Source organism: Pinus tabuliformis, chromosome J (genome assembly GCF_031772625.1).
Source record: "Pinus tabuliformis cultivar Carrire ecotype Pingquan chromosome J, CPIR1, whole genome shotgun sequence".
NCBI lineage: Eukaryota > Viridiplantae > Streptophyta > Pinopsida > Pinales > Pinaceae > Pinus > Pinus tabuliformis.
Genome location: NC_142295.1, coordinates 695,118,010 through 695,142,863, shown reverse-complemented (window position 1 = coordinate 695,142,863; position 24,854 = coordinate 695,118,010). Strand labels below are relative to the sequence as shown.

At 42.5% G+C, this 24,854-nt stretch overlaps 1 protein-coding gene across 9 annotated transcripts in view; it reads right to left on the bottom strand.

Moving 5' to 3' along the window:
* The window catches only part of RNEE/G (RNAse E/G-like protein), a 424,083-nt gene that overhangs the window by 231,859 nt on the left and 167,370 nt on the right, over positions 1-24,854 (bottom strand). For all 9 annotated transcript variants that reach the window (XM_089378340.1, XM_089378342.1, XM_089378337.1 and 6 more), the window contains 3 exons: positions 22,597-22,914; positions 22,427-22,468; positions 22,156-22,280 (listed from right to left, as the gene is read on the bottom strand). In XM_089378340.1, coding sequence (XP_089234466.1) covers positions 22,156-22,280; positions 22,427-22,468; positions 22,597-22,914 — 485 coding nt within the window. The remainder of the gene's footprint in view (positions 1-22,155; positions 22,281-22,426; positions 22,469-22,596; positions 22,915-24,854) is intronic.

The following is a 24,854-nucleotide window of genomic DNA, read 5'->3' as shown; positions in this document are numbered from 1 at the left end:
AGTTGGAGGTAAGTTTTAGTGTTGCTTGGGTCATGTAAATAAATTAACCAAACAATGAAAATTAACTTCTACTTGAAATGTACATGCTTGACATGAAATAATATGTTACTTTATGGAGAAAATTTGTCCAAATACTTGATGCATGTAAAATGTGCTTAATGGTGAAGCATAAGTAAACTTGGAACTATGTTCAAGCCAAATAAGATCAAGTAAAAAGTGCTTGCATGCAAAAAATCTGAACTTGTTATGGATTTAAAACATATAGTAAGTTAAAATAAAATGCATGCAAAATGAGTGTGAGGCATGTTGTGTTAATTTCTCAATTAGATGATATGCATGCAAAATGAAATAAACCAACAAAGTCAAACCACCAAGCCTCTCCAAAAGGTGGAGAGATAGAGATACCAATGGGTAAATCCCACGCTCCCAAAATCGGAGATTTTATTAGTTGTTACAAGAAGGAAGAGACAGTGAAGTCTTCTCTAAAATCCAAAGAAAGTCTTAACAAATTGGCATCAAACCATAGACCTTTCCTCACTGAAAAATTCTACAATTTGAGGCCCACAAAGGCTCAACAAAATGCAAAAAAAAAAAATTGAAGAAGAAGAAGAGAAGATAAGCCTACTTTATGGCCCCGGCCAAAAGAGATAAAGAGATGCCCAAAATGAACTCGGCCTCCCTCAAAAAAATGTTGCACTATCCAAGATGAACCTAGCCTAATGGTGGAAGTAATCACTAGATCTAAGCCCCAAGGTCCTGCATGCAAACTTGTAAGTAATTTTCCGATGATGAAACCCGCAAGTAGCTGCAAGAGAACATGTTAGAAACAATCTACAACAACAAATGTTAGCTCAAAATAACTACAAAGTAAGTTACAAAATAATTTACAAGAGGCTAGATCAAAGAGTATGAGAAAGCTCTCCTCTTTTAGTAGCCATGACTTACCTCTTTGAGATAGTCAAATATTGATAAATGAATTACAATACGTAAAAAATAAAATTTTCCAAGTTTGATATTTTGATGCAAGAAACAAAAGCTCTAAGAAACTTGAAAGAATCCCTACAAGACACAAATAAGATATATATGAGACTTTGGAGTTCAACACATGTGGGTTCTCCTTGAATATTTTTCAAAAATGGATTGATTCCTCCAAAAATATCCCCTCGCGCTTGAAAAGCTTGACCAAATAATGATTCATCTACAAAACTTCACCACAAATCATTAAATCGACATGAATTTAAATAAGTGCAGTGGAAATAATTCTGAGAGATACATCTATTATCCACTAGAAGATTCCTTTTCCTAAAGCAAATAATTAATTCTTATGCTAATATGAGATAGTTGCATACTAACATAACATGAAAGAAACAATGACATAAAGAAATAAATAGAAGCATAACAAGTAGTCAAGAATTTACCACACATACAAGGAGAAGAACACCATCACGTTTTACCCCAAAGATTGTTGCATTATATTGCAAGTAGTGAATACAATCCCGCAGATCCTCAAGCACAATAGCTTGTATTACATGATACAATATGAGAGCATATAGCCTCATTATATAGAGAGTTGGGAGCAAATCTCAAGGAAGAATGCATGTAAGAACTGAACTTGGAGCAAATCCCAAGGAAAGATAAGTCAAGTTCAATGTGGAGAAGATAGAGACATCAGAGCAAAATCGAATTCCTGAAGTAAACATCAAGTGAAATCGATTTCCATATATGGCATAGTAAACTCATCCATGAGTGAATCCAAGTACCTTGATAACTCCAATCAACAAATGCAAACTCGAAATAAGTGATGCCACATATGTAGATGATCCCCAGATAACACTGCATGATTCCTCCATGAACTGCGTGATTCCTCCATGTGCAACTCGTAGTCCTCAAGAGTTAGAAGAAGAACCTGAGGTAACTGTGAGATGAAGCCCCACCTAACCTTCAGTCCAAATATACCATGGAATATTCCTTCAGTGCATGAGTTCCTCTAATAAATTCGATTTTCCACATGTGCAACTATTGCTTTATCTCTGAGAAATTCGATTTTATGAAATAACGGTGTATTTATGATGCATTGTGCTCAGTCATTTTCCACATGTTCGTTGACTCAACTCTTTGACTTAGGATCATTTCCAAGTCATTTCCACATCATTCTGTCACATGGAATAGTTTATTTCTCTCTATTTTATTTAATTCTAGCCTAATTAAATGCCACAATTTCCACTAAACTTAGGAAATGTGGGTTTTGAGGGTCCGAAACACATTATTAACCCCTCAAAGTGTGTTATGGTAGAAAGTTGAGGGTGAGGTGTAATTTTGATTATTCATACCCCATACAACTTCTCTAGACTACACTTACTACAATTTAAATACAAATTTATTTGCAATTTTTGACCTGCAGAAAATCTAAAAAATAAAAAAATGACTACCTAAACCTAACCAAATTCCACGAATTTTTTTGTGTGATCTAGTATGGTAATAAACATTGACTCTAGACACTAAAATGTGTTAGGGGTTCAACCTTCAAGCTGTCACCCCAGCTTTGGGGTAAAAAGTGAGTGAAAAACCCCAGAAAATTATCTGCCTCTGAAAAGGAAGGTATAATTAACTAGATAAAAAAACACTCCAAGGTGTACTCGTTTGTTGATCAAGTCCCAACATCCTAGGCCTATTACAAACTCAAAAATCATCATTACTAGTTATTACAATTCCCCGCAGGGTGTGGAATTTGGGTACAAGAAAGATGATGAGAAGATAGAAGTAGACTTAAAAAACTCTGTTCACTGATGATATTTGATGGTACAAGTGTCCTCTAGATCATCCTTGGGCATGAAGTCGTCATATAATCATCAAGTGTCATCCCAATGGTCAACAGTACTAATGAGAAATGAATTAAATTTGTAGAAGAAAATTATATGAAGCATGTTCTTCACGCTTGCAAGAAAAATGATTGTTTTGTATTCAAAAAGAAAATTATTATAAGGCTCGTTAAAGAGCAGGAAAATGATATATTTTGAATATAAATTTTTACCTCCAAAAAGACCAAGTCGGACCTCCTAAAGTCAAGTCGGCTCTAGCAAGGGACGCAACCCTTCGGCCTAAGGAAAAACTATATAAAGGGCGTATTTGTTCCTCCAATCAGCCAAGAACAATTCACATCTATGCATATGATTTGAGGCAAAATTTCAGATGGTATGAAGCAGCATATAGTGTATCTCTGAGCCAGCAAATTGGTTTTTCTATGGCTCGCTCCTTTGGACTTTATGTGGCTCACATCTGTGGTTTATGTCTGAGACAAGGGGGCCGACACCCTGAGGTTAATTTCAAAGACAGAGGGTCAAGAACCTATGGCATAGCCTTGCGGAAAGAAGGTCGAGAACTTGTGGTATAGCCTTGTGGAAAGAGTGCCAAGAACCTGAGGTATAGTGCTTTGAAGACCAGTTGGAACCTGAGGTATAACCTTGTGGTATAGCTCTGTGGAGAGAGGTCCAGACCCCGTGATTGATCTCTATGGAAAGGGCAAAAGACCCTGTGGTGGATCTTTGTGGAAAGAGGTTGATCTCTGTGATACAGTGTGAATTCAAAAGCAGACTTGGAGGTTAATCTTGACTTTGTTGCAGAGATTCTCTGGATAGAATGGTCGAGGGTTGACTTGGTCTTTGGAGGTTGGTTAACTTTGATGTATCTCTTGTTGTATTGATTCTCTAAGGGAAAGGTTGGATGGGTTTTTCCCCATTGTGGGTTTTAACATGATAATATTTTGTGATCCTTGTTTGGCTTCTTCTTCATGGTTCTACTATGATTGTATAGTTGATGTTTTCTGTTTAATTTCCTTAAAGAAGTTGTTTAATGATGTAACCATGTTTTAAGAATGTGCAAACAGATCATTTAAAACATCAAAAGAGATTATCAATTAACAAGATCATGTAAAAATCAACATGTCACACTGCTTAGAGGGTCAAATTCTTCTTGTGGCCAAATTATCATTCTCCAGGGAGGCCGGATTGGTTGAGTTTATTTACGGGAAACCGAGATTTTTTGAAGAAAGTGTAACTAGGTTCAGTCTTCATAATGACGTGATCTTTGTAAATGATGTAATGAATTATTATTGTAAATCTTACCTCATGGGTTTCATGAGCAAGAAGTGTAAATTAGGTCAAAGACTTCTTCTTGATGTCTTTAGGTTTTTACGCAATTGTCAACGAGTCATGTCATGTATTAAAGAGCTCTTTAAGAGCCTACGTACAATATATTCTAGCCTACAAGTTGTGTAGCAACCCTCCAAATACCAAGCAAAATCCTCCAAGAATTATGCAAGCAAAAACAAGGAAGAATTCCTCATGTAGGCTCCAAATAAATGATTTAAATAAATACATGTCATGTCGGCTTGAAGCAATGGTCATGTCGGTTCATAAGGTAACGTCGGCTCAATTATAGTGCACAAACCACTATAAATACCCATGAAGGGTCAGCAAAGAGAGGACAAGAAATCTCACATTCTTTTGGGTGATGAAAGAGTAGAAAATCCGCATTTCAGTGGGCTAGGGTATCCGCAAACAGCAAGCAAGGAACTCACTATTCTCTCTGAAATTTTTGTATGAGTCTGGGCTACAAGTATGCGTAGTCCAGGAGAGACAAACCTCACATATCCGCAAATAAGAAGGAGATTCGTATTAGGGCTTGATTGCACCTCGGTTGTGCACTAGGTGCAGTCAGAGCCAGATCTCGGGTGCATGAACTACTTCGGATGAAAACGCAACATTAACTAAGGTCTGGACTAGGTCCCAATCTCGGCATACCTGTAGTTGCAGTCTAGATGGATCTCAAATCTCGTACTTAGTAGTTCTCGGATGGATGAAGGAGAAAGTGTTAAGTTATGGTATGTTCTATGCTTATAACAGTTTACTTCTTTTTCTTATTATATTCCACCGATTAGCAATCACATGTACATAAAGTAAAGTGCAGATAGAACATTAAACAATCGACAGAAAACAAGCCAAGACAAGAGACATAAGATGTGGCGGCTAGCCAGGGACAAACCCCACAATGTGTGGGGAAACCCTTTCATCAAATCTTCTTTTATCTTCAATAATTTAGCAGAGAGAAATAGTACAATAAATCTGATTCATATCAACAGTAGCAAACCCTAGATCAGTAGCATCAGCATTAGCGGCTTCATTATCAAACTAGGGCAGACCATATCTCACAAACCGACCGTCGGATTGACTTCATTCCACCACCAAAAGTTTCGGCTTCCAAAGGAGATTCAGATGAACCTACAGCGCAGTTCCAAAGAGGAGATCTTCTAGGCCACGCAAGTCAAACTTTACTTCTGCAGTTGCAGCTTCAGTTTCAGCAGTTTCCGGCTTCAAACTAGGGCAGTCAATATCTTGCAAACCGTTCGTCGGATTGACTTCATTCCACCACCAAAAGTTGCAGCTTTCAAAGGAGATTCAGATGAACCTACAGCGCAGTTCCAAAGAGGAGATCTTCAAGGCCACGCAAGTCAATCTTTACTTCTGCAGTTGCAGCTTCAAATTCAACAGCTTCCGGCTTCACATGTGTGAGAGAGAGACCCATTTCAGCGCAGTAGAGAAGAGACTCATATCTGCGCAGTAGAGAGAGAGAGATGTGATGAGATGAGTGAGTCTAAATGAGGAAAAGTCCTCTTATATTTATACACAACGTTGGTGGGTGAATAGATGCGACTGTTGGGCTTCTGAGACTACATGAGTTGTAGGTCGGCTTGATAATAATTCCATAATCAAAATAAATTCATATCTCCATGAATACTTATCGGAATTGGATGATCTTTATATCAATCCTACACCTCTCGACGAGAGGAATCTAATAAAAATATTATTAGCCATGAATAAGATGACCCACATGAAGTTTTTCCCTGGTTGCCAATTTTCACACTCCCTCTCAACCATGGAGAACTTCATCTGCAATCTGTCTATCGGTCGTTACTATTCATCCATCAAATGCACTGCCTTGTACAGCCTGACCCTTGCCCTGCTCTGCTCTATTTTGCCTGTTCTGCTTTGTCTTGTTCTGCCCTGCACTGATCTGTACTATTTTGTTCTGTTCTGCTCTGACTCTTGCATTGTTCTGTTCTACTCTACTTTTGTCCGAATTATGAAGAAGAAGAAATGATCGAGGATGTATCATATTGACTCAAAGTCAGTCTCAGAGTATGTACCGCTGGTCCCAAACCAGTCTCAACCAACCCAAAGTCAGCTTCATAGTGAGTACAACTCCAATGGTCCCAGACCAATATCATCCTCCACTGACTCAAAGTCTGTCTCAAAGTATGTACCACTGATCCCAGACCAGTCTCAACCGACCCGAAGTCAACGTCATAGTATGGTACAACTCCTACCACTGGTCCCAGACCAGTATCATTGACCCCAGATCAATGGAGGTCATCCTAGCGTAGGGAGTACGGTAGTTACAACGATGCGTCCATCGGTACTACTATGGTCCCTAACTTCATTTCCCTGCTCATTGATCAGATGAGAGGTACTTCCCATGAGTCCCAGACTGCATGGGTAGGATGCCTCGACAGGAGAACTAATCAATCCTGTCCTCACAGGAGAACACATCAATCCTGCTACAATTGCCATGGAGAACACATCAATCCAGGCTGCCATGGAGAACACATCAATCCAGGCCTCACAAGAGAACTAATCATCCTGCTACACAGGAGAGCGAATCATCCTGTTCCACAAGAGAGCGAATCATCTTGTCTCACAAGAGAGCGAATCATCTTGTTCCAGTGTGCACCAGCAGGGGAGGGTGAGTCACCCCGTGGTCATATGTTGCTCCAGTAGGAACCGCAAGCCCTTAGAGCTCCCAGAGCTCAATCTATGCAACATGCAGGACCCTTGTACAAAGGTTTCTTGCCGACTCCAAGTCGTTTTGGAAAATCACAGATTAGATCTTTCCTCGGGGCTTTGACAAGGTGTATCAACCTGTACATCATCTTAATGTGATGGAGCTTCCTTGCTCATCAACTTACCATATCCCAGATGATGTCTATCTGCTAGAGCAATTGACAAATACGGGATTCCTCAATAATCGAATCCCACCTCTGGTTGTTACAGAGAATCACAGTGGTATCCAATGTAAATCCAAACAGCTCACTGAAGAGCTTTCGCAACCAGACTGTCTCACACGAGGTTATGCTAGCAACAATATATCCTGCTTCGGCGATGCTCAAAGCTACCGACTTCTGCCTCCTGCTCATCCAGGATATCGAAGAAGATCCCAAGGTGAAATAGTACCCGGAAGTGCTCTTATGGTCCACCACACTGCCTGCCCAATCAACATCAGTATATCCAAGTAGTCTCACATCTCCGGCAGTGTATCTTAATCCATAAGAGATTGTGTCCTGAAGACATCTCAGAAGATTCTTGGCATCAATCCAGTGAGGCTCAACCAAATATGAGCTCACAATGCTAACTGCAAAACATATGTTCGGACGGAGGTTCACCAAGAACATCAATGCGAATGAGTTTTTGAAACTCAGAGGCATTTTCCAAGTCTGGTCCGACATCACTACCATATAACTTCTAAAAGTTAAGATCCTCGAGGTAGTCACAGGCTTGCAGTCCATCATACCGAATCTTTCCAATATATTTACCACATATTTTCCTTGAGATAGGAAAATTTCCCTTGGCTTCTGCCACACTTCAAGTCCTTGGTCCTTCATTTCAAATTCAAAAGCCATCTCCCTCTAACATTTGTGAATGAGAGGGTCTGCACCTGTTAGAAAGAGGTCATCCACATACAATACCAGTATGAGAGGCTTGTCATCTTCAACCTTAAAGTAAAGGTTAGGATCGGCTTCACTCCTAGTGAATCCCAGCTTCATCAAGTAGCTATCGATCCTCTCATACCATGCTCGGGGAGCTTCCTTCAGCCCATAGAGAGCTTTCTTCAACTTGCATACATGAGATTTTCGATCATAAATCTCAAATCCTTCGGGTTGCTCCACGTAGACCTCTTCTTTGATCGAGCCATGCAAGAACGCAGTCTTGACATCCATCTGATGTAGGTTCCATCCTTGTGAAGCGGCAAGGGCTATGATCGAGCAGATGGTCGTATATCTGGCAACAGGTGCAAATATCTCATCATAGTTTATACCTTCATTTTGGGAGAAACCTCGAGCAACAAAACGAGCCTTATACTTTTCCGTGCTTCCATCTGCTGCATGCTTTATCTTGTAAAGCCATTTGGAAGTAACAACAGTCTTGTCCTGGGGTCTGGGAACTACTTCCCAAACATCATTCTTTATGACAGACTCATATTCTTTGGTCATAGCATCCTTCCATACTTGATGCTTGACGGCATCTGAGAATGACGAAGGCTCATTTTGTATGATCGTGCTCATGATGGTCAGGTATCCTTGATACCTATTAGGTTTCTTACTTTCACGAAAGGTTCCTCGGGGTGCAGCATGTCCTTCAGCATCATCAAGTAACCCCTTAAGCCATGAAGGCCTCTTCCTAGAAGAGGAAGGCTCATATGGAGGAGGATCAATCGGATCCATGGGTTCTTCTACATCAGGCATTGATTCATCATCCTTTTCTTTTGGTTCCCTGGTGTCGGCTTCTTGAGAGCTCCTCAAAGTCAGAAGATTGATCACCTTGCTGAGAGCCATATCTTCGTCAAAGGTGACATCATGACTAATTATGACTTCCCTTTGACCGGCTACATAGATTCTATAGCCTTTAGTATTTTCACCATAGCCCACGAAAATTCCCTTCTTTCCAGATGCTCCCAATTTATTTCTTTTCTCTTTCGGCACATGAAAGTATACAGGGCTTCCAAAAATTTTAAAATGAGAAACATCAGGTTTCTTAGCGGTGAATTTTTCTTCAGGAGTCTTGGAACCCAATGCTTGATGAGGGCATCGATTTTGTACATATACGGCAGTGTTTGCAGCTTCAGCCGATAGAAACTTAGGAAGACTTTGATCATGTAGCGTGGCCCGGACAGCTTCCATAATTGTGCGGTTCTTCCTTTCTGCCACACCATTTTGTTCAGGAGTATATGGTGTAGTAGTCTCCCTCTTGATGCCAGCCTCTTTACAAAAATCATGGAACTCATTAGATTCATATTCAGTCCCATTGTCAGTTCTTAAGATCTTGATCTTCTTTTCGGTTTGATTCTCGATTAGGGCTTTGAAGTGTCGGAACCAAGGGAACACTTCATCCTTCCTTTTCAAGAAGTATATCCAGGTCTTTCGAGAATGGTCATCTGTAAAAGTGAGATAATATGAGTATCCTCCCAAGGAGTTCACAGGCATCATACCTGATATGTCTGAGTGAACTAGTTGTAATATATCGGAGGTCTTTCTTTGACTTGAAGGGAATGGTCCCCTTTTGAGCTTTCCTTCGGCACATCCCGGACATACACCTTCTTTCTCTACTTGGAATTCAGGCATCCCTGTTACCATCTGTCTTACATCGGGTAGAGCTTTGTAATGAAGGTGGGCAAACCTCCGATGCCAAAGTTCGGACTGAAGCGTACAAGACATGACACATAGCGGACTTCCATCGACTTGATATAAAGAATCAACTCGAAACCCAAGAGTGAAAGCATCTTTAGCATTATTTTTCCATATGCGTACCTTACCATCGCTGAAGGTTACCTTATAGCCTTTGTCTTCCATTGCCGAGATTAATACCAGGTTCTTTTTGAGATCAGGTACATATAATACATCTTGTAAGTGAATCGTATTACCTTGATTCAGTTTAAGAGAAACATTGCCTACACCTTTCACTGGGTATTTCATGTCATCTCCAAGGACAATTTCCAGGTTAGTTTCTTTCTCTACCAGATTATAGAGTACTTCTTTGTAACCAGTGAAGTGTCTTGAGGCACCACTATCAATGAGCTAAATTCCCATGGAGTCCGAAGGAGCGGAGGTAGATAGAGCAGCTGGTAGATAATATTCAGCCTGCTTATCGTCAACAGTGTTAGATTCATACCTGGAATTTCTAGCCTTCTTGAATGGTTGCCCTCTTCCTTGATTCCCCGCATTCCTTTTTCCTTTGTTGTTGAATTTTCCATTCCTTCGATTACCATGAGAGGGATGGTGAGAGTCCTTTCTATCAGGGCATTCCCTTGCATAGTGACCTGCTTTACTGCAAATGAAACATCGTCCTTTTCTTCCACCCTTAAATCCAGCCTTTCTTTTCGATTTAGACCCAGAATTATTTCTTTTCTTAGCATGAGAAGAAAAAGCAGCAAGAGGACCTTTAGGCAAGGGCATTTCCTGCTCTTCTACCCTTGTTTGTTCTTGAATGCATCTAACCATTAATTCCTCGAAACTAGGAATTACATTATTGTTCAGAAGAGTAGTCCTGAACACATACCATTCAGATGGTAATCCTCCGAGAGTTGTGAGTGCCATTTCTCTGTCAGTAATGGTTTCCCCAATAGATAGGAGATCGTTCTTGATCTCGGTGATTCTTAAGAAGTATGCTTGCATACTTTCATCTTTACCCTTCTTGATTTCCCTCAACTAATTTCTAAGAAACAAAACTTGATTTGCATCATTAACTTTAAATAAACTCACCAGTCTGTCGTAGATTTCCTTGGAGGTGTCTAGATCAGAGATGTAGGCCACCAAGCGCTTGTCAATAGAGTCCCGGATGATCGTATTTGTTTTGACTTCTCCATTTTTCCATTTGTTCCAGGCAGCAGCAGACGCATTTGATGAAGGCTCAACAATATTGCCTCTTACATGGTCCAGCACTCCTTGATCTTCAAGGGTTAGATCGATAGACATCTTCCATCCGTGATAGTCAGCTTTCTCACGGAGCTTGTCTTCGGCAGGAAAGAGTGTTGAGGACCCCATAGTTCCTTTAGGATAGCCTTTCCAATCTTCTCTTCAATGATTGCTCTTGCTCTTGCTCGGGCTTTGTCTTCACCTCAGCTCTGATACCATGTTAAATTATGGTATGTTCTATGCTTATAACAGTTTACTTCTTTTTCTTATTATATTCCACCGATTAGCAATCACATGTACATAAAGTAAAGTGCAGATAGAACATTAAACAATCGACAGAAAACAAGCCAAGACAAGAGACACAAGATGTGGCGGCAAGCCAGGGACAAACCCCACAATGTGTGGGGAAACCCTTTCATCAAATCTTCTTTTATCTTCAATAATTCAGCAGAGAGAAATAGTACAATAAATCTGATTCATATCAGCAGTAGCAAACCCTAGATCAGTAGCATCAGCGTTAGCAGCTTCATTATCAAACTAGGGCAGACCATATCTCACAAACCGACCGTCGGATTGACTTCATTCCACCACCAAAAGTTTCGGCTTCCAAAGGAGATTCAGATGAACCTACAGCGCAGTTCCAAAGAGGAGATCTTCTAGGCCACGCAAGTCAAACTTTACTTCTGCAGTTGCAGCTTCAATTTCAGCAGTTTCCGGCTTCAAACTAGGGCAGTCGATATCTTGCAAACCGTTCGTCGGATTGACTTCATTCCACCACCAAAAGTTGCGGCTTTCAAAGGAGATTCAGATGAACCTACAGCGCAGTTCCAAAGAGGAGATCTTTAAGGCCACGCAAGTCAATCTTTACTTCTGCAGTTGCAGCTTCAAATTCAACAGCTTCCGGCTTCACATGTGTGAGAGAGAGAGACCCATTTCAGCGCAGTAGAGAAGAGACTCATATCTGCGCAGTAGAGAGAGAGAGATGTGATGAGATGAGTGAGTCTAAATGAGGAAAAGTCCTCTTATATTTATACACAACGTTGGTGGGTGAATAGATGCGACTGTTGGGCTTTTGAGCCTACATGAGTTGTAGGTCGGCTTGATAATAATTCCATAATCAAAATAAATTCATATCTCCATGAATACTTATCGGAATTGGATGATCTTTATATCAATCCTACACCTCTCGACGAGAGGAATCTAATAAAAATATTATTAGCCATGAATAAGATGACCCACATGAAGTTTTGCCCTAGTTGCCAATTTTAACAGAAGGACAGTGGGTAAGGTCAAAGCATTGGCATGAAGTCTATGCTATCAATCTCAATGTATATATAAGTGTTTTTGTGCCCTTACTGTCCTCATTGTCTCGATCTAATGAAGATCACAGTAATCCTAAAGTTGCTATCTCAGTCTCAACATCGATGTAATTATGTTGAAGGAATGATTCTCATCAATAGTCTCGGCCTACTGCAGTGCAGTCAAGTCAAACAGTGTGATGACATTGGCATGGTAGTAGAGAAGAGGATGCTCTTAGTAAGGACCTGAGATCTCAAGATGCAATCTCTGTGATGCAGCAGTGATCTCAGTGATGCAACAGTGGTGCAGATAGTGATCTCAGCAGTGACACGAAGAGGATTGATGGTTTGGCCTTGGAGAGGCAGATTGTGTCAAGGGTCATGGTCTTGGTATTTGTCAATGGAATCTCTATAAGAAGAATTTACGCATGGGTTTTCCTCTCCAAGAGGGAGAGGTTTTCACCCTGGCAGAAAGCCAAAACATTTGTGTTCTTGTCTCTTTTGTTTTCATAGCAGTTTGATGAAGTTAACAAACACATGCTAATAATGAAGTAACCATCAAGCTAATATAAATTGTTTAAATGCTTCACAAATTGTTATCATGTTAAAGAAGAATCACCTTAATACGAATGCCCTAGATTCTTCAACAAGATCCATTGTCAAGTCCATTTTTCGGAGTAGATTATAATTGTTGCAAGTCAAGTTGTCTATTAGAGAGCCGAATTCATTAGAGGCTGACTTCACTTTCTAAGGAGGCCAAGTTCATCATCTGGAGCCAAGTAATTCTTCCAAGAATGTTGATTTCTGAAGACCGAATTCATCTTTTGGAGGCCAAATTATTTATCTAAGGAGGCCGAGTAGTGGAGGTTGAATTCATCTGCAGGCAGATTCTATCCTTGCATGCTGAGTTTTATCATCTAGAGGCTGAGTTCCTGAAGCCCGATTTTTCCTATTGGAGGTCGAGTTTACTGGGTCTGAGATCATCTAGCTGAGGGGCCAAGTTCATCATCTGCGAATTAAATTATTGCTACGCCAAGTTGCTTGTGGACCAGAGTTCATTTTCAGTGATCCAAGACCATCATTTTGTGGGACCAAGTTGGTGTAATCAATTGTCGAGTTGTATCACAGGTGCACAAATTATTATTTGCATGTAAACCCTTAGATTCAGTTAATAGAATTGTTGGTTCTGCCCTTGGAACATTTTTGTTGTATGTGTTATTTCTTTGCTTACAAAGTGTTCGAAGAAATGTTTGCTCACTAAGTGTTTGACGAAATGTCTCAAAGGAAATTTAAAATTTTTGTGAAATATATTAGCAAATTTTAGTAGCAGAATATTACAGACCATGACCACCCACCATAGAGAATTGAATCTCCTCCACCAAAATATCAAAAGATCTCCATCAAATAATTCAATGTCAAGAAGAGAAAAGGCTACATGAAGATGTGAAACCCCAAATCCATCCAAAAACTCCATTTGTACCAAAAGCAAACCCCATCAGATGTGATGAAAATCACATTGTGAAACCTCATACACAATGAGGCGCCCTCCTTTCTCTAGAAACCATCCAAACACCTTGCAGCCAAACAAGCCAGCCCAAAGTGGGACAAGACCATTTGAGTCTTTGCAAAAGAAGGCCAAGACAGCCAACCCAATGTTGGGGTTGATGGAGAGGACACTTGTACAAAGAGTACCCTCACCAAAAACACAAAAATATGTCTGTTCACAACATCCAAAAGGCTACTTATTGTGGATGATGTAGCATGAATTATTCCCCATATGTAATATCCCTTTTCAGGGATATCCCTCAAGCACAAGCAAACTCCAACCAAAGATGGATTGGGAGGGCGTTTACCAGATATGTCGCCTCTGGAAAGAGGACGAGATCTGGAGGCTACCTGGCCCTTTCCAGACTCTATCTAAGAGTATAGGAGAAAAACACACAAGTGGTATAGTAGCCGAGAAGCTCAAAGAGATAAAAAATAACAGTAGTGCAACATAAAATAATGTATACATGGAATATAAGCAGATACTCAAGAAATGCAGAGAGATGCTAAGCCATTTTATCATACTGAGTAATGGACAGAGTACAAGAGGTGATCAGAAAGATAGCACCTCGACTTGCACAAGGCAAGTGAAGAAATACACTCAAAATGGTAAGGAAATGGCCTCTCTCTGAACCACGCCCAAGCTGCCGGAGAACTACTGTGCTGCTGCTACCGCTGGAATCAAGTGAGGATTCAGCGTTGTTCCCCTCCTCAGAAAATGTTGAAACTTTGGAATCAGCCTCTACTCAATAAACCCAAAAAAGCCCAGAAAGCTTTTCTAAAATAGCCGACCCCTGAAAATCACCCCCTCGAGGATCTACATTATCCCTCAAGGCTCTGAGCTGCCACTGAAGAGAATCCTCCAAAACTCTGCCCGAGACTCTGCCAAAATCCTCCAATATGCAAGGGTTGATCCCTTGCTCAATCTCCAAGCTCAAATCCTCCACATAAACCCAATCTGAAGCTCCTACCAAAAGAGACTGTGTCCTCCTCTCTCAAGACTGTGCAGTCATCAAAATGATCGATTCCTCTTCAACTCCAAAGATCGATCCTCCTGCAAAAGACTGATGAAACTAACTTGCCCGAGCAGGCACTCGAACTCCCCCGGGGCTAAGGGTGAGATCTCCGAACAGAGACACTCGATGCACTAAACAGTGCTGCAGACAGGCTAAACAGCCAACATGCTCTAAGTCGAAGTGACTAGCTCAAATGCAACATAATCCAATGCCAAAATGAGGAGGCCCCTCTCTCTTTCATAGCGTTGGCCTCTCTCAAAACCCTAAGGCCCACCTCCTCCAACATAGCCTTTCTCTTGCCACGTGCTCCTCTCCATCTGCGCAGTCCCTCCAAGTGTCTACGTGGGCCCCCTTCTCTACGTTGTCCTTTGGCCCCCTTGGCTTCCCTTTTATGTTACAACGTTGTGCTACTAGGGAGTGACTTTATTCAAAAAGTGAGTTATGTCCCCCTTTCTTCACCTTTTTTATTTATAAATAACTATAGAAGGCAAAATTGAGCAAAATTGAATATTCCAATTAGCCATGGCTAATTAGGAATATTACAATCTCCCTCGGCAAAATGTTGCTTGACCTCAAGGAACTGAAGTGATGGATGCTGCAAAATTTTCTCACTCTCCCAAGTGGCATCCTCATCCGGTAAATTCTCCCACCTCACCAAGAATTCCCGGACCGTCCTGCTCCGCAGCTGCCTCTCCCTGGTATCAATAATAGCCTCTGGCTGCAACACTAAATGCCCCTCATCATCCATGGGTGGTAGCTCATATGTCACTGTCACCTGCTACCCCAATGCCTTCTTCAGGCATGATATATGAAAAACGTTATGAATCTTGTTGCCTTGGAGCAGCTCCAACTCATGCGTGTCACCCTGTATGGCCCATAAAAGTGGGGCTTGAGCTTCTCAGCCCCCTTCTACTTCAGTGACTACTGTCAATATGGCTGTAATCGTAGGTAGACCAAGTCCCCTACCTCAAACTGTCTCTCCACCCGACCCTTGTCAACCTACAGCTTTTGTTGGTTCTGTGTTGTAGCCATATTATCCTTGAGAGCTCGGAGAATATCCTGACTCTCTTGGATCCAAATCTTCGCTCTTGAAGCCTTGCTAGCACCAAACATCACGTCAGCAAAAGATAAAGGATGATATCCATACAAAGCATAGAATGGTGACATACCAATGGACATGTGATGTGTAGTGTTGTAGCAGTACTCCCCCAGATGCAGCCACTTCAGCCATGCTCGCTACTGCCCACTGACATAGTTACGCAAGTAGCCCTCCAGCCACTTGTTAACTATCTCTGTCAGCCCGTCCGTCTGTGGGTGATAACTGGTACTCAGTGTCAACTCTGTCCCCACCAATCGAAAAAGCTCCTGCCAAAACTCGCCCATGAAACGGTTGTCCCTGTCACTGATGATGGTCTTAGGAAGACCATGTAGCATGAAGACCTCTCTGAAGAACAGCTCGGCCACCTGCGCTGTTGTGTAGTGTGCGGGTATGGCAAAAAAATGTGCGTACTTTGTTAGTTGATCAACGAAGACAAAGATACAATCCTTGCCCTGTACCATGGGCAACCCTGTGACGAAGTCCATCGAAATACACTCCCATTTCCCCTCCGGAATGGGAAGAGGCTGCAATAATCCTGCGGGATGGCTCATCTCCCCTTTGTTCCTCTGGAAAATATCGCACTCCCGGATATGCTGGAGTACGTCCTCCTTGAGGCCCTTCCATCAGAACCTCTCTCTAATGGCCCTGTAGGTTTTGGTAAACCTCTCATGGCTGGCCAATGGTGAATCACGTGATGCCTGAAGTATCTTCTTCTTGAGCTGAGATCCCTCAGTTAGGAAGATTCGGTCCCGGTAGTAGATGATCTCATCGACCACCCTGTGCCTGTCATCTGCCACCTCCCCATCCAGAACCTCACATGCAAATCTGTCCTTGGAGTACTCTATTAAGAGTCGAGCCCTCTAGTCTGTGTCCAAGTTCATAAGAGACAACGTGGCTGGTCTACATGAAAGGGCATCTGCTACCACGTTGTTCTTACCCTTGACATACTCAATGTCAAAGTCATATGCTTGGATCTTACTGATCCACTTCTGCTGCCTCTCTTGTAGTTGTTTCTGCTCCAAAAAGAACCTGACGATGTTGTGATCAGTCCTCACCCTGAACCTGTTACCCACTAAATACTGCCAGAACTTGGCCAATGCATGCATAATGGGCAGGCTGCCAGCATCTCCTTGTCGTATATAGAATACAACCTCTCGTGCTTAAGGAGCTTCCGGCTCTCAAAGGCTATAGGGTGACCTCCCTGCATCAACACTGCGTCGATCCCCTCTCTTGACGCATCACACTCCAAAACAAATGGCTGCATAAAATCTGACAATGCAAGCACTCGGCAGCTGCTCATAACCTCCTTGAGCCTGTCAAAGGCTCATTGTGCTGTATCCAACCAACTGAATGCCCCCTTCCTTGTCAGATCTATCAGGGGTGCAGCTAGTTGTGAGAAACTCTTGACGAACTTCCAATAGTAAGTACAAATGCTAATGAATCCCCGAAGTTCTGTCACGTTCCTCGACTCCGGCCAATCTCTGATGGCCCTGATCTTCTCCTCGTGGACTCTCACTTTGTCCACCCCTATGATGTGTCCCAACTACAACATCTCCGTCAACCCAAACTCACACTTGGAGAGCTTGGCATAGAACTGCTGCTCCTCCAAGATGCGCAACATTGTCTCAATGTGCTGGAGATGCTCCTCCCAAGTCCTGTTGTAAATGAGGATATCATCAAAGAACACCAACACAATCTTTCTTAAGTGACTGCGGAAGATGTGATTCATGCAGGACTGGAATGTAGCTGGGGCGTTGGTTAGCCCGAAGGGCATCACCAAAAAATCAAAGTGCCCATAGTGACACCTGAAGGCAGTCCTGGGAATGTCCTGCTCCCTCACGCGAATCTGATGGGAACTAGATCTCAAATCAATCTTTGAGAAGAACTGTGCTCCTCTCAACTCATCCATCAACTCATCGATCCTAGGTATAGGGTACCTATTCTTCAATGTCTTCTTGTTCAGGGCCCTGTAGTCAATGCACATCCTCAATGTGCCATCCTTCTTCTTCACCAACACCACGGAAGAAGCAAAAGGACTCGTGCTCGGCCGAATGTGCCCAAGAACCAGCAACTCCTGAATGGCCCACTCAATCTCATCCTGATAAGCCTTGGGGTGCCTATAGGGGGTAGTAATCACTGCCTGTATGCCCTGCTCAAGCTCAATGGTGTGCTCAAACCCCGGTCCGGTGGCTGTCCCGGCGGAATCTCCCCAAACACTATGGCATACCGGTCAAGGATGGACTGTATCTCCAGATGTACTGTCTGCCCTGTAGTCCCTGCCTCTGATGCACGCAGCTCTACTGCCCACTCTACGTCCCCCTTCCGGAAGACTGCCTCCATCCGATGAGCCGAAACAGTCTGAGGCGGATATGTGTGTTGTCCCCGTATCTTCTCATGCCTCCCTGTCTTCTCATCATCCCACTCCATCTCTAGGGTCTTCCAATTTGTCGTGACCTTCCCTAGAGTGATAAGCCACTGAACACCCAGTATTATGTTGGTGTCCGGAATATCAACCACGAAAAAGTGGTCAGTCAATGTGTAGGTGCCCATCGTCACTGACAGCTCTGGAACATAACGAGCACACATCATGGTCTGATCTCCTAGGACCAAGACTGAAAACCCATCGAAGCTCTCTGTCTGTATACCTCTCCGCTCAACCATCTGTGCATCGATGAAGTTTCGGGTTGCCCCACTGTCAACCAAAACTGATACTCGCTAGCCACGTACTGTCCCCCATACGCGCAGCGTCAAATACTTGGGAACTCCTCGCAATGCTGGAAGGGCCCCTCCGGTAGGTGCAAAAGATGCACCACCTACTGCTGGCGGTGGAAGTGGCAAAGGTCCCTGCACGGCATGACTATCTCCTGCCTCCACATCATCCTCATCATCCTCTTCCCCACTACTCTCGGAGAAGACCTCAATAAAATGTGCTTTGCCAACAGCACATCTATGTCCTAGTGCCCACGGCTCCTGACAGGTGAAGCACAGTCGCTTCTTCTTCAGCTCCCTCCTGGCATCATCGTCAATCTGTGCTCATCCTGGATTCCCCTTTGGAGGTGGAATCCTTACATCCTTCCCCTTAGTCTGGAAAGTCTGTCTCTAGGGGTAAGGTGTCTGGGTCCTGGGTAAGACATCCTGTAAGTCCCGGGTCCTACTAATGGCGTCCTGAAGTGTGGCTGGTCTAGTGGATCAGACTAAACCCGAAGTGGCTCTGCTAACCCCTCACCATACATATAGATCCTCCGTGTCATGGATAGATCTCGCACCACCACTGAGACCCTCAAGAAATCTGTAATGTAGGTCTCTGGGCTCCCTGTCTGTTTGAGCCTCATCAGCTCAACAAAATGTTGTTCCAGATCCCTCCAGTCACACCTCTCTATCAATCTCCTGGTGAACTCGACATATGTCATCACTGCGGAGTGTCCGAGTGTAACCATCCCATGGAACCACCAGTCCTGGGCTTCACCATCCAAATGTAATGTCGCCACCTTGATGGCCTCTGTCTCCGACCTCTGGTTAAGCTGGAAATAGATGTCCAACTTCTCCACCCAAGACTTTGCCGAACTGTTTGATGAACCATCAAACACAGGCAAGTGGAATCTACTAGCTATGTGGTGGGTGTCTCCATCATGATAATGCCGGTATCCTCTGTGATGGTCGCGGGGTCTACTATCCCGCTGGAGCTGAACAAAGTCTCTGAATGAGAGAGCATCCCTGAACTCCTGCCCATAGGCTTGGTATTCTACAAAATAATCGCCCATATGACTAGGCTCTGCCTCCTGCTGGGCTCTAGCCCCTGTGTCTGCTCCTAAGAAAGTGGGCATGGTAGAGCGTGTAGGGGCATGCGAGGCCACCTGCTACGTGGTATCACGCTGCTCTGGCAAATGATGGGATGCACTTGATCCCTCACCAATCTGAAAAACCCGTGGGCTCTCACGCTGTCTGGGCTCTACTGCTGTGAATCTCTGCCCCATCACCTCAATCTGCCTCGACAAATCCTGCACTGATTTTAGGAGCATATCCACAAATCTCTTTCCGTCCTCGTCTGCCATCGGATCTTTTTGCTCTGCGTCCACCACAGGCTCCTCCTATTCTGCGTCCACCACCAGAACACAGTCTCCCTCTCCATAGGTATTCTCCAACCTACGCCCAGTGTCTCTGTATCTCCTACCTCTGTAATAGAAGTAGGGTTTTTCCCTCAGTGTCATAGACTGCTAGCTCCATAGGCTAAGCCAGATCTATGCTCTGATACCACTATAATATCCCTTTTCAGGGATATCCCTCAAGCACAAGCAAACTCCAACTAGAGATGGACTGGGAGGGCGTTTAACAGATATGTCGCCTCTGGAAAGAGGACAAGATCTGGAGGCTACCTGGCCCTTTCCAGACTCTGTCTAAGAGTATAGGAGAAAACACACAAGTGGTATAGTAGGCGAGAAGGTCAAAGAGATAAAAATAACAGTAGTGCAACATACAATAATGTATACATGGAATATAAGCAGATACTCAAGAAATGCAGAGAGAAATGCTAATCCATTTTATTATATTGAGTAATGGACAGAGTACAAGAGGTGATCAGAAAGATAGCACCTCGACTTGCACAAGGCAAGTGAAGAAATACACTCAGAATGGTAAGGAAATGGCCTCTCTCTGAACTGCGTCCAAGCTGCCAGAGAACTGTTGTGCTGTTGCTACTGCTGGAATCAAGTGAGGATTCGGGGTTGTTCCCCTCCTCAGAAAATGCTGAAACTCTAGAATCAACCTCTGCTCAATAACCCCAGAAAAGCCCAGAAAGCTTTTCTAAAATAGCCAACCCCCGAAAATCACCCCCTTGAGGATCTACGCTATCTCTCAAGGCTCTGCGCTACCACTGAAGAGAATTCTCCAAAACTCTGCCCGAGACTCTGCCAAAATCCTCCAATATGCAAGGGTTGATCCCTTGCTCAATCTCCAAGCTCAAATCCTCCACATAAACCCAATCCGGAGCTCCTACCAAAAGAGACTGCGTCCTCCTCTCTGAAGACTGCACAGTCATCATAATTACCAGTTCCTCCTCAACTCCAAAGATCGATATTCCTGCAAAATATTGATGAAACTAACTTGCCCGAGCAGGCACTCGAAGTCCCCCAGGGCTAAGGGTGAGATCTCCGAACGAAGACACTCAATGCACTAAACAGTGCTGCAAACAGGCTAAACAGCAAGCATGCTCTAATTCGAAGTGACTAGCTCAAATGCAACACAATCCAATGCCAAAATGAGGAGGCTCCTCTCTCCTTTATAGCGTTGGCCTCTCTCAAACCCCTAAGGCCCACCTCCTCCAACATAGCCTCTCTCTTGCCACGTGCTCCTCTCCATCTGCGCAGTCCCTCCAAGTGTCTACGTGGGCCCCCTTCTCTACGTTGTCCTTTGGCCCCCCTTGGCTTCCCTTTTAAGTTACAACGTTGTGCTACTAGGGAGTGACTTTATTCAAAAAGTGAGTTATGTCCCCCTTTCCTAACCTTTTTTATTTATAAATAACTATAGAACGCAAAATTGAGCAAAATCAAATATTCCAATTAGCCATGGCTAACTAGGAATATTACACCATATTTGCATTGCATTGATATACTGACAGGCAGATCACCAATCAGTTGGGGAAGCTAAAGGTAAGATTACAGGGTAATTTTCTAGCCACAGTTAAATCACTCCTAAGATTGTTGACTGTTGTGTTCTTCATCAAAGCAAGCATAGCAAGCCATGGTTAGACCAGCTAGTCAGTGAGATGGTAAAAGACTGTTACTTCATATTAAAGTTGAGTGGGCTCTTGTCACACGCAAACCTGAATATCTTGCCACTTGGTTCATATGATGTCCTCATTGGAATGGTTTTTGCTGCCCAAAAAGCATTTGATTTGGCAAGACTAAGATATAACTTTTATTGGCTATCTACTTGACCATTCCTTCAACAATCATTTTACAATTTTACGGCTAAAAATATTCAAAACAACATAAAACTATATGAACACTCGTGCATGAAAATCCATTTTTGAAGGCCACGTAGAATTCTTTGGAAGACTAACAGTCTAACTCTACTCCCCCATGGGATCTGATCTAGAATTATGATCATATGCTAAATCATTTTTCATACATATGTAATTATCTGTTATTATATATGCTGTTTATGGTTGTTTCATATCCTATATTTTCAAAAAATACGATATATTTGTATCCATCCCATACTTGTATCTACATCAGTATTTGTATCCTAATAGTTTAGACTATAATGGTCAAGACAATAGTCAAATATACAAATGGAAAGATTGGTTGAGAGAAAGAGTCATATGTACGATGAAAGTACTGGCATAAAAAAGTGGTCACTGTGCGAATGGATCAAGCTCCCGGCAAACAAATAAATCTCTAAATGCAGATTGCTAGTAGAAAACATTAAATAGCTAGTAAAACAAGAATAAACTCCCACCGTTTGCTTAGGAAATTATCAATCTCATTCTCCACACCAAATTCATCAAAAATTGGATTCTCTCCTGTATATAGCTCAACCCTATTTCCCAGACTGGGGGCAAATTCTTGCAGATATCTGGTTACCTGCAATTGCCAAGTCCACTTTGAGAATGAAATATGCCTTTCTAAATAAATCTGAAAGCTACACACATTTTCTTTTGGCAGATAAAAGAGAAAGAAAGTAGCACCATCAAATGGTAAATGTAAACTAGAAACAGTCATCTTTGTACCTCATAGTAGGTTCGAGGAGAATCAACCACCATCCTCTGGACCTGGGAGGAAAAGCATGTTTAGAAGTTCCATGTGTGACATAGAATTTAGCATTGCGCAATAAGAAATTGCTTGTAAATCATTCATTTTACACTTTATTCTAAAGCCTTGCAGTCGCCAAATTATTTACCTTCTCATTAAAATCATCTTGTACAATGGCAAGTGTTTGACCCATAGCTCTATGCAAAATTACTGGAACTGCACCCTCCACTCCCTCTTGTGCTGCCAGGAAAGCAGACTTTGCATGTTCAACTATCTCTTTCCAAGTTTCCAACAATCTTGATAGATCCTTCTGAAGTTCCTCAAAAGGGTGACCGGCAGCAACTGTCCGCACAGTCAAACCAACATTTGGAGGTTGCAGCGTCTTTGCGATGAGTTTTAACCTTTTGCGTTCAGGTCCTGATACATTTCTTGAAACACCAACCACATTACTTTGTGTTAACAGTACCTGTAAGTAGATAACAACAGCAACAACATAAGGCTAACAAAATGAGACAAATCACACAATTCAAACTTGACAATAAAACAACAAATACTAAATCGAAAGGTCATTGCACAACCTAGAAAAACTTGGAAATAAATTAACTATTAACTGGACATATTTGAAAATACATAAAACATTTAGAACTTCACAAGATAAAAAAAATCAGTGATATTCCACTCCAAAAAATTATCAAATTATGATCAGACAGTACAGTATAGTCATAAGCTTGTCCAAATACTGAGTAGTAAAAGGAAAATGTACATCAAGATTCAAAATAGTCATGTTATAAGCAATGAGAGTCAAAAATAAAGCCTCCAAGCAAAACAATGGAACAGTGTGGACTGAAAGTGATTCCCAAAAGCTCATCAATGCAAACAATCTATCACTGATTCCAATGGTGCTGCTGATCCATATTTCAATCTTGTTGACCTAAATTGTCATTGATGTCAATATGGCAATATTCTAGATACTAGATGATCCATGAAGGGGAAGCAGAGCAGATCCATGAAGAGACAGGAGCAAGGCAATCAGGGTAGCCAAGCCATAAGCAAAAGTCTGTTAATGGAGGAGTTAACAAAGGAGGCATATCAAAGCCATCGCTTATGCTCAAGAGTATTGCAGAATATCAGAGCAAGAGAGGCATATCAGAAAAGGTAGAAGCCATCAAGGTATGAAGGTATCAGAGGAGATCATTGAAAGACATTGCAAAGCCAAAGGAAGACATTGGAGCAAGAAGAGCTATCGGAGGCATATCAGGACTATCGGGAGCAATGTATGCCAAAGAAGAACTATCAGGGGTAATATATGCCAAAGAGCCAAAGCATAGTGGAATAGGGAGTAATGTATGCCAAAGAAGCCATATCGGGCGTAATATATGCCATTGATGCCAAAGAGGAGAATACATATATATATATATATATGCGGAAGAGTTAAAGGAGGCGGAAGAGTTAAAGGAGATTTCCAGGTAGAGATCTCAGCTCTTATTTCAGTGGACTTAGAGTGCCACCCTAGGGGAGTCACTTGATACTTTTGGAGTCATTCCGGAGTAGGGAAGGATTCTGCTTCCACTTCTATGCAACACAGGGACATTGGAGGAGAATTCGCACCATTTGAGGTAGACATCTGTGGAGAAGCTCATTTGTTGGGAATTTCAGGGCTGACTTGGAGTATTATTTGCAGGAGATTTGGGGTGATTTGGAGGCCAATCGGTGAGGGAGATTTCTAGGCCAAACATGTGCACGTTAGGGCCTGTGCAGTTTTCTAGCAGTGGCACACGTTTGGGCATAGGGGCAGCATAATTTGGGGCTTGGTGGCTGGAGGAATTAAGGGAGAATTTGTGGGGAATTTACAGGCAATTTTGGGAGCTTCTAGGAGATTGGAGGAGTAGCAGCAGCTCATTTCCAAGCAGTGCGTTCAGCCAGTGAGACTGGAAATTTGTAGTTTTTGTGGGTTTTTCAGTGACTCGGTTTGGGGCCAATTCCTTTCTAGGCCCTATGGAGACACCAGCTGCACTTTCAGAGGACTCTGAGCATTGGGGTGGCAGAAAATCTCATTTCTATCTTGCAAGAATGACAGAGATTATTTTGGGACGGCACAGAATTTTGTGGCCTTCCTCCTTGGAGCTAGAACAACCATTCTACCACCTGGGTTTTGCCTTAGCTTGTTGTTGCAAGCCCAAGTTCATTTCTCCTCATTAATATTGTACTTTTGTGCCCAAAATTTAATAAAAGAAGTAAATTTGGTGCTGCTAAACTGTGACTGGTTATATGTGTGTGTAATTGCTATTTTGTGTGTTGTTTCAAGTTACATGCTTTTGTTATTTACTATCAATTCCATTTAGGAATATTACAGTGGTATCAAAGCATGTTCTTGGCCAGTGTTGGGAGATAAAAGTAGGGAATGTC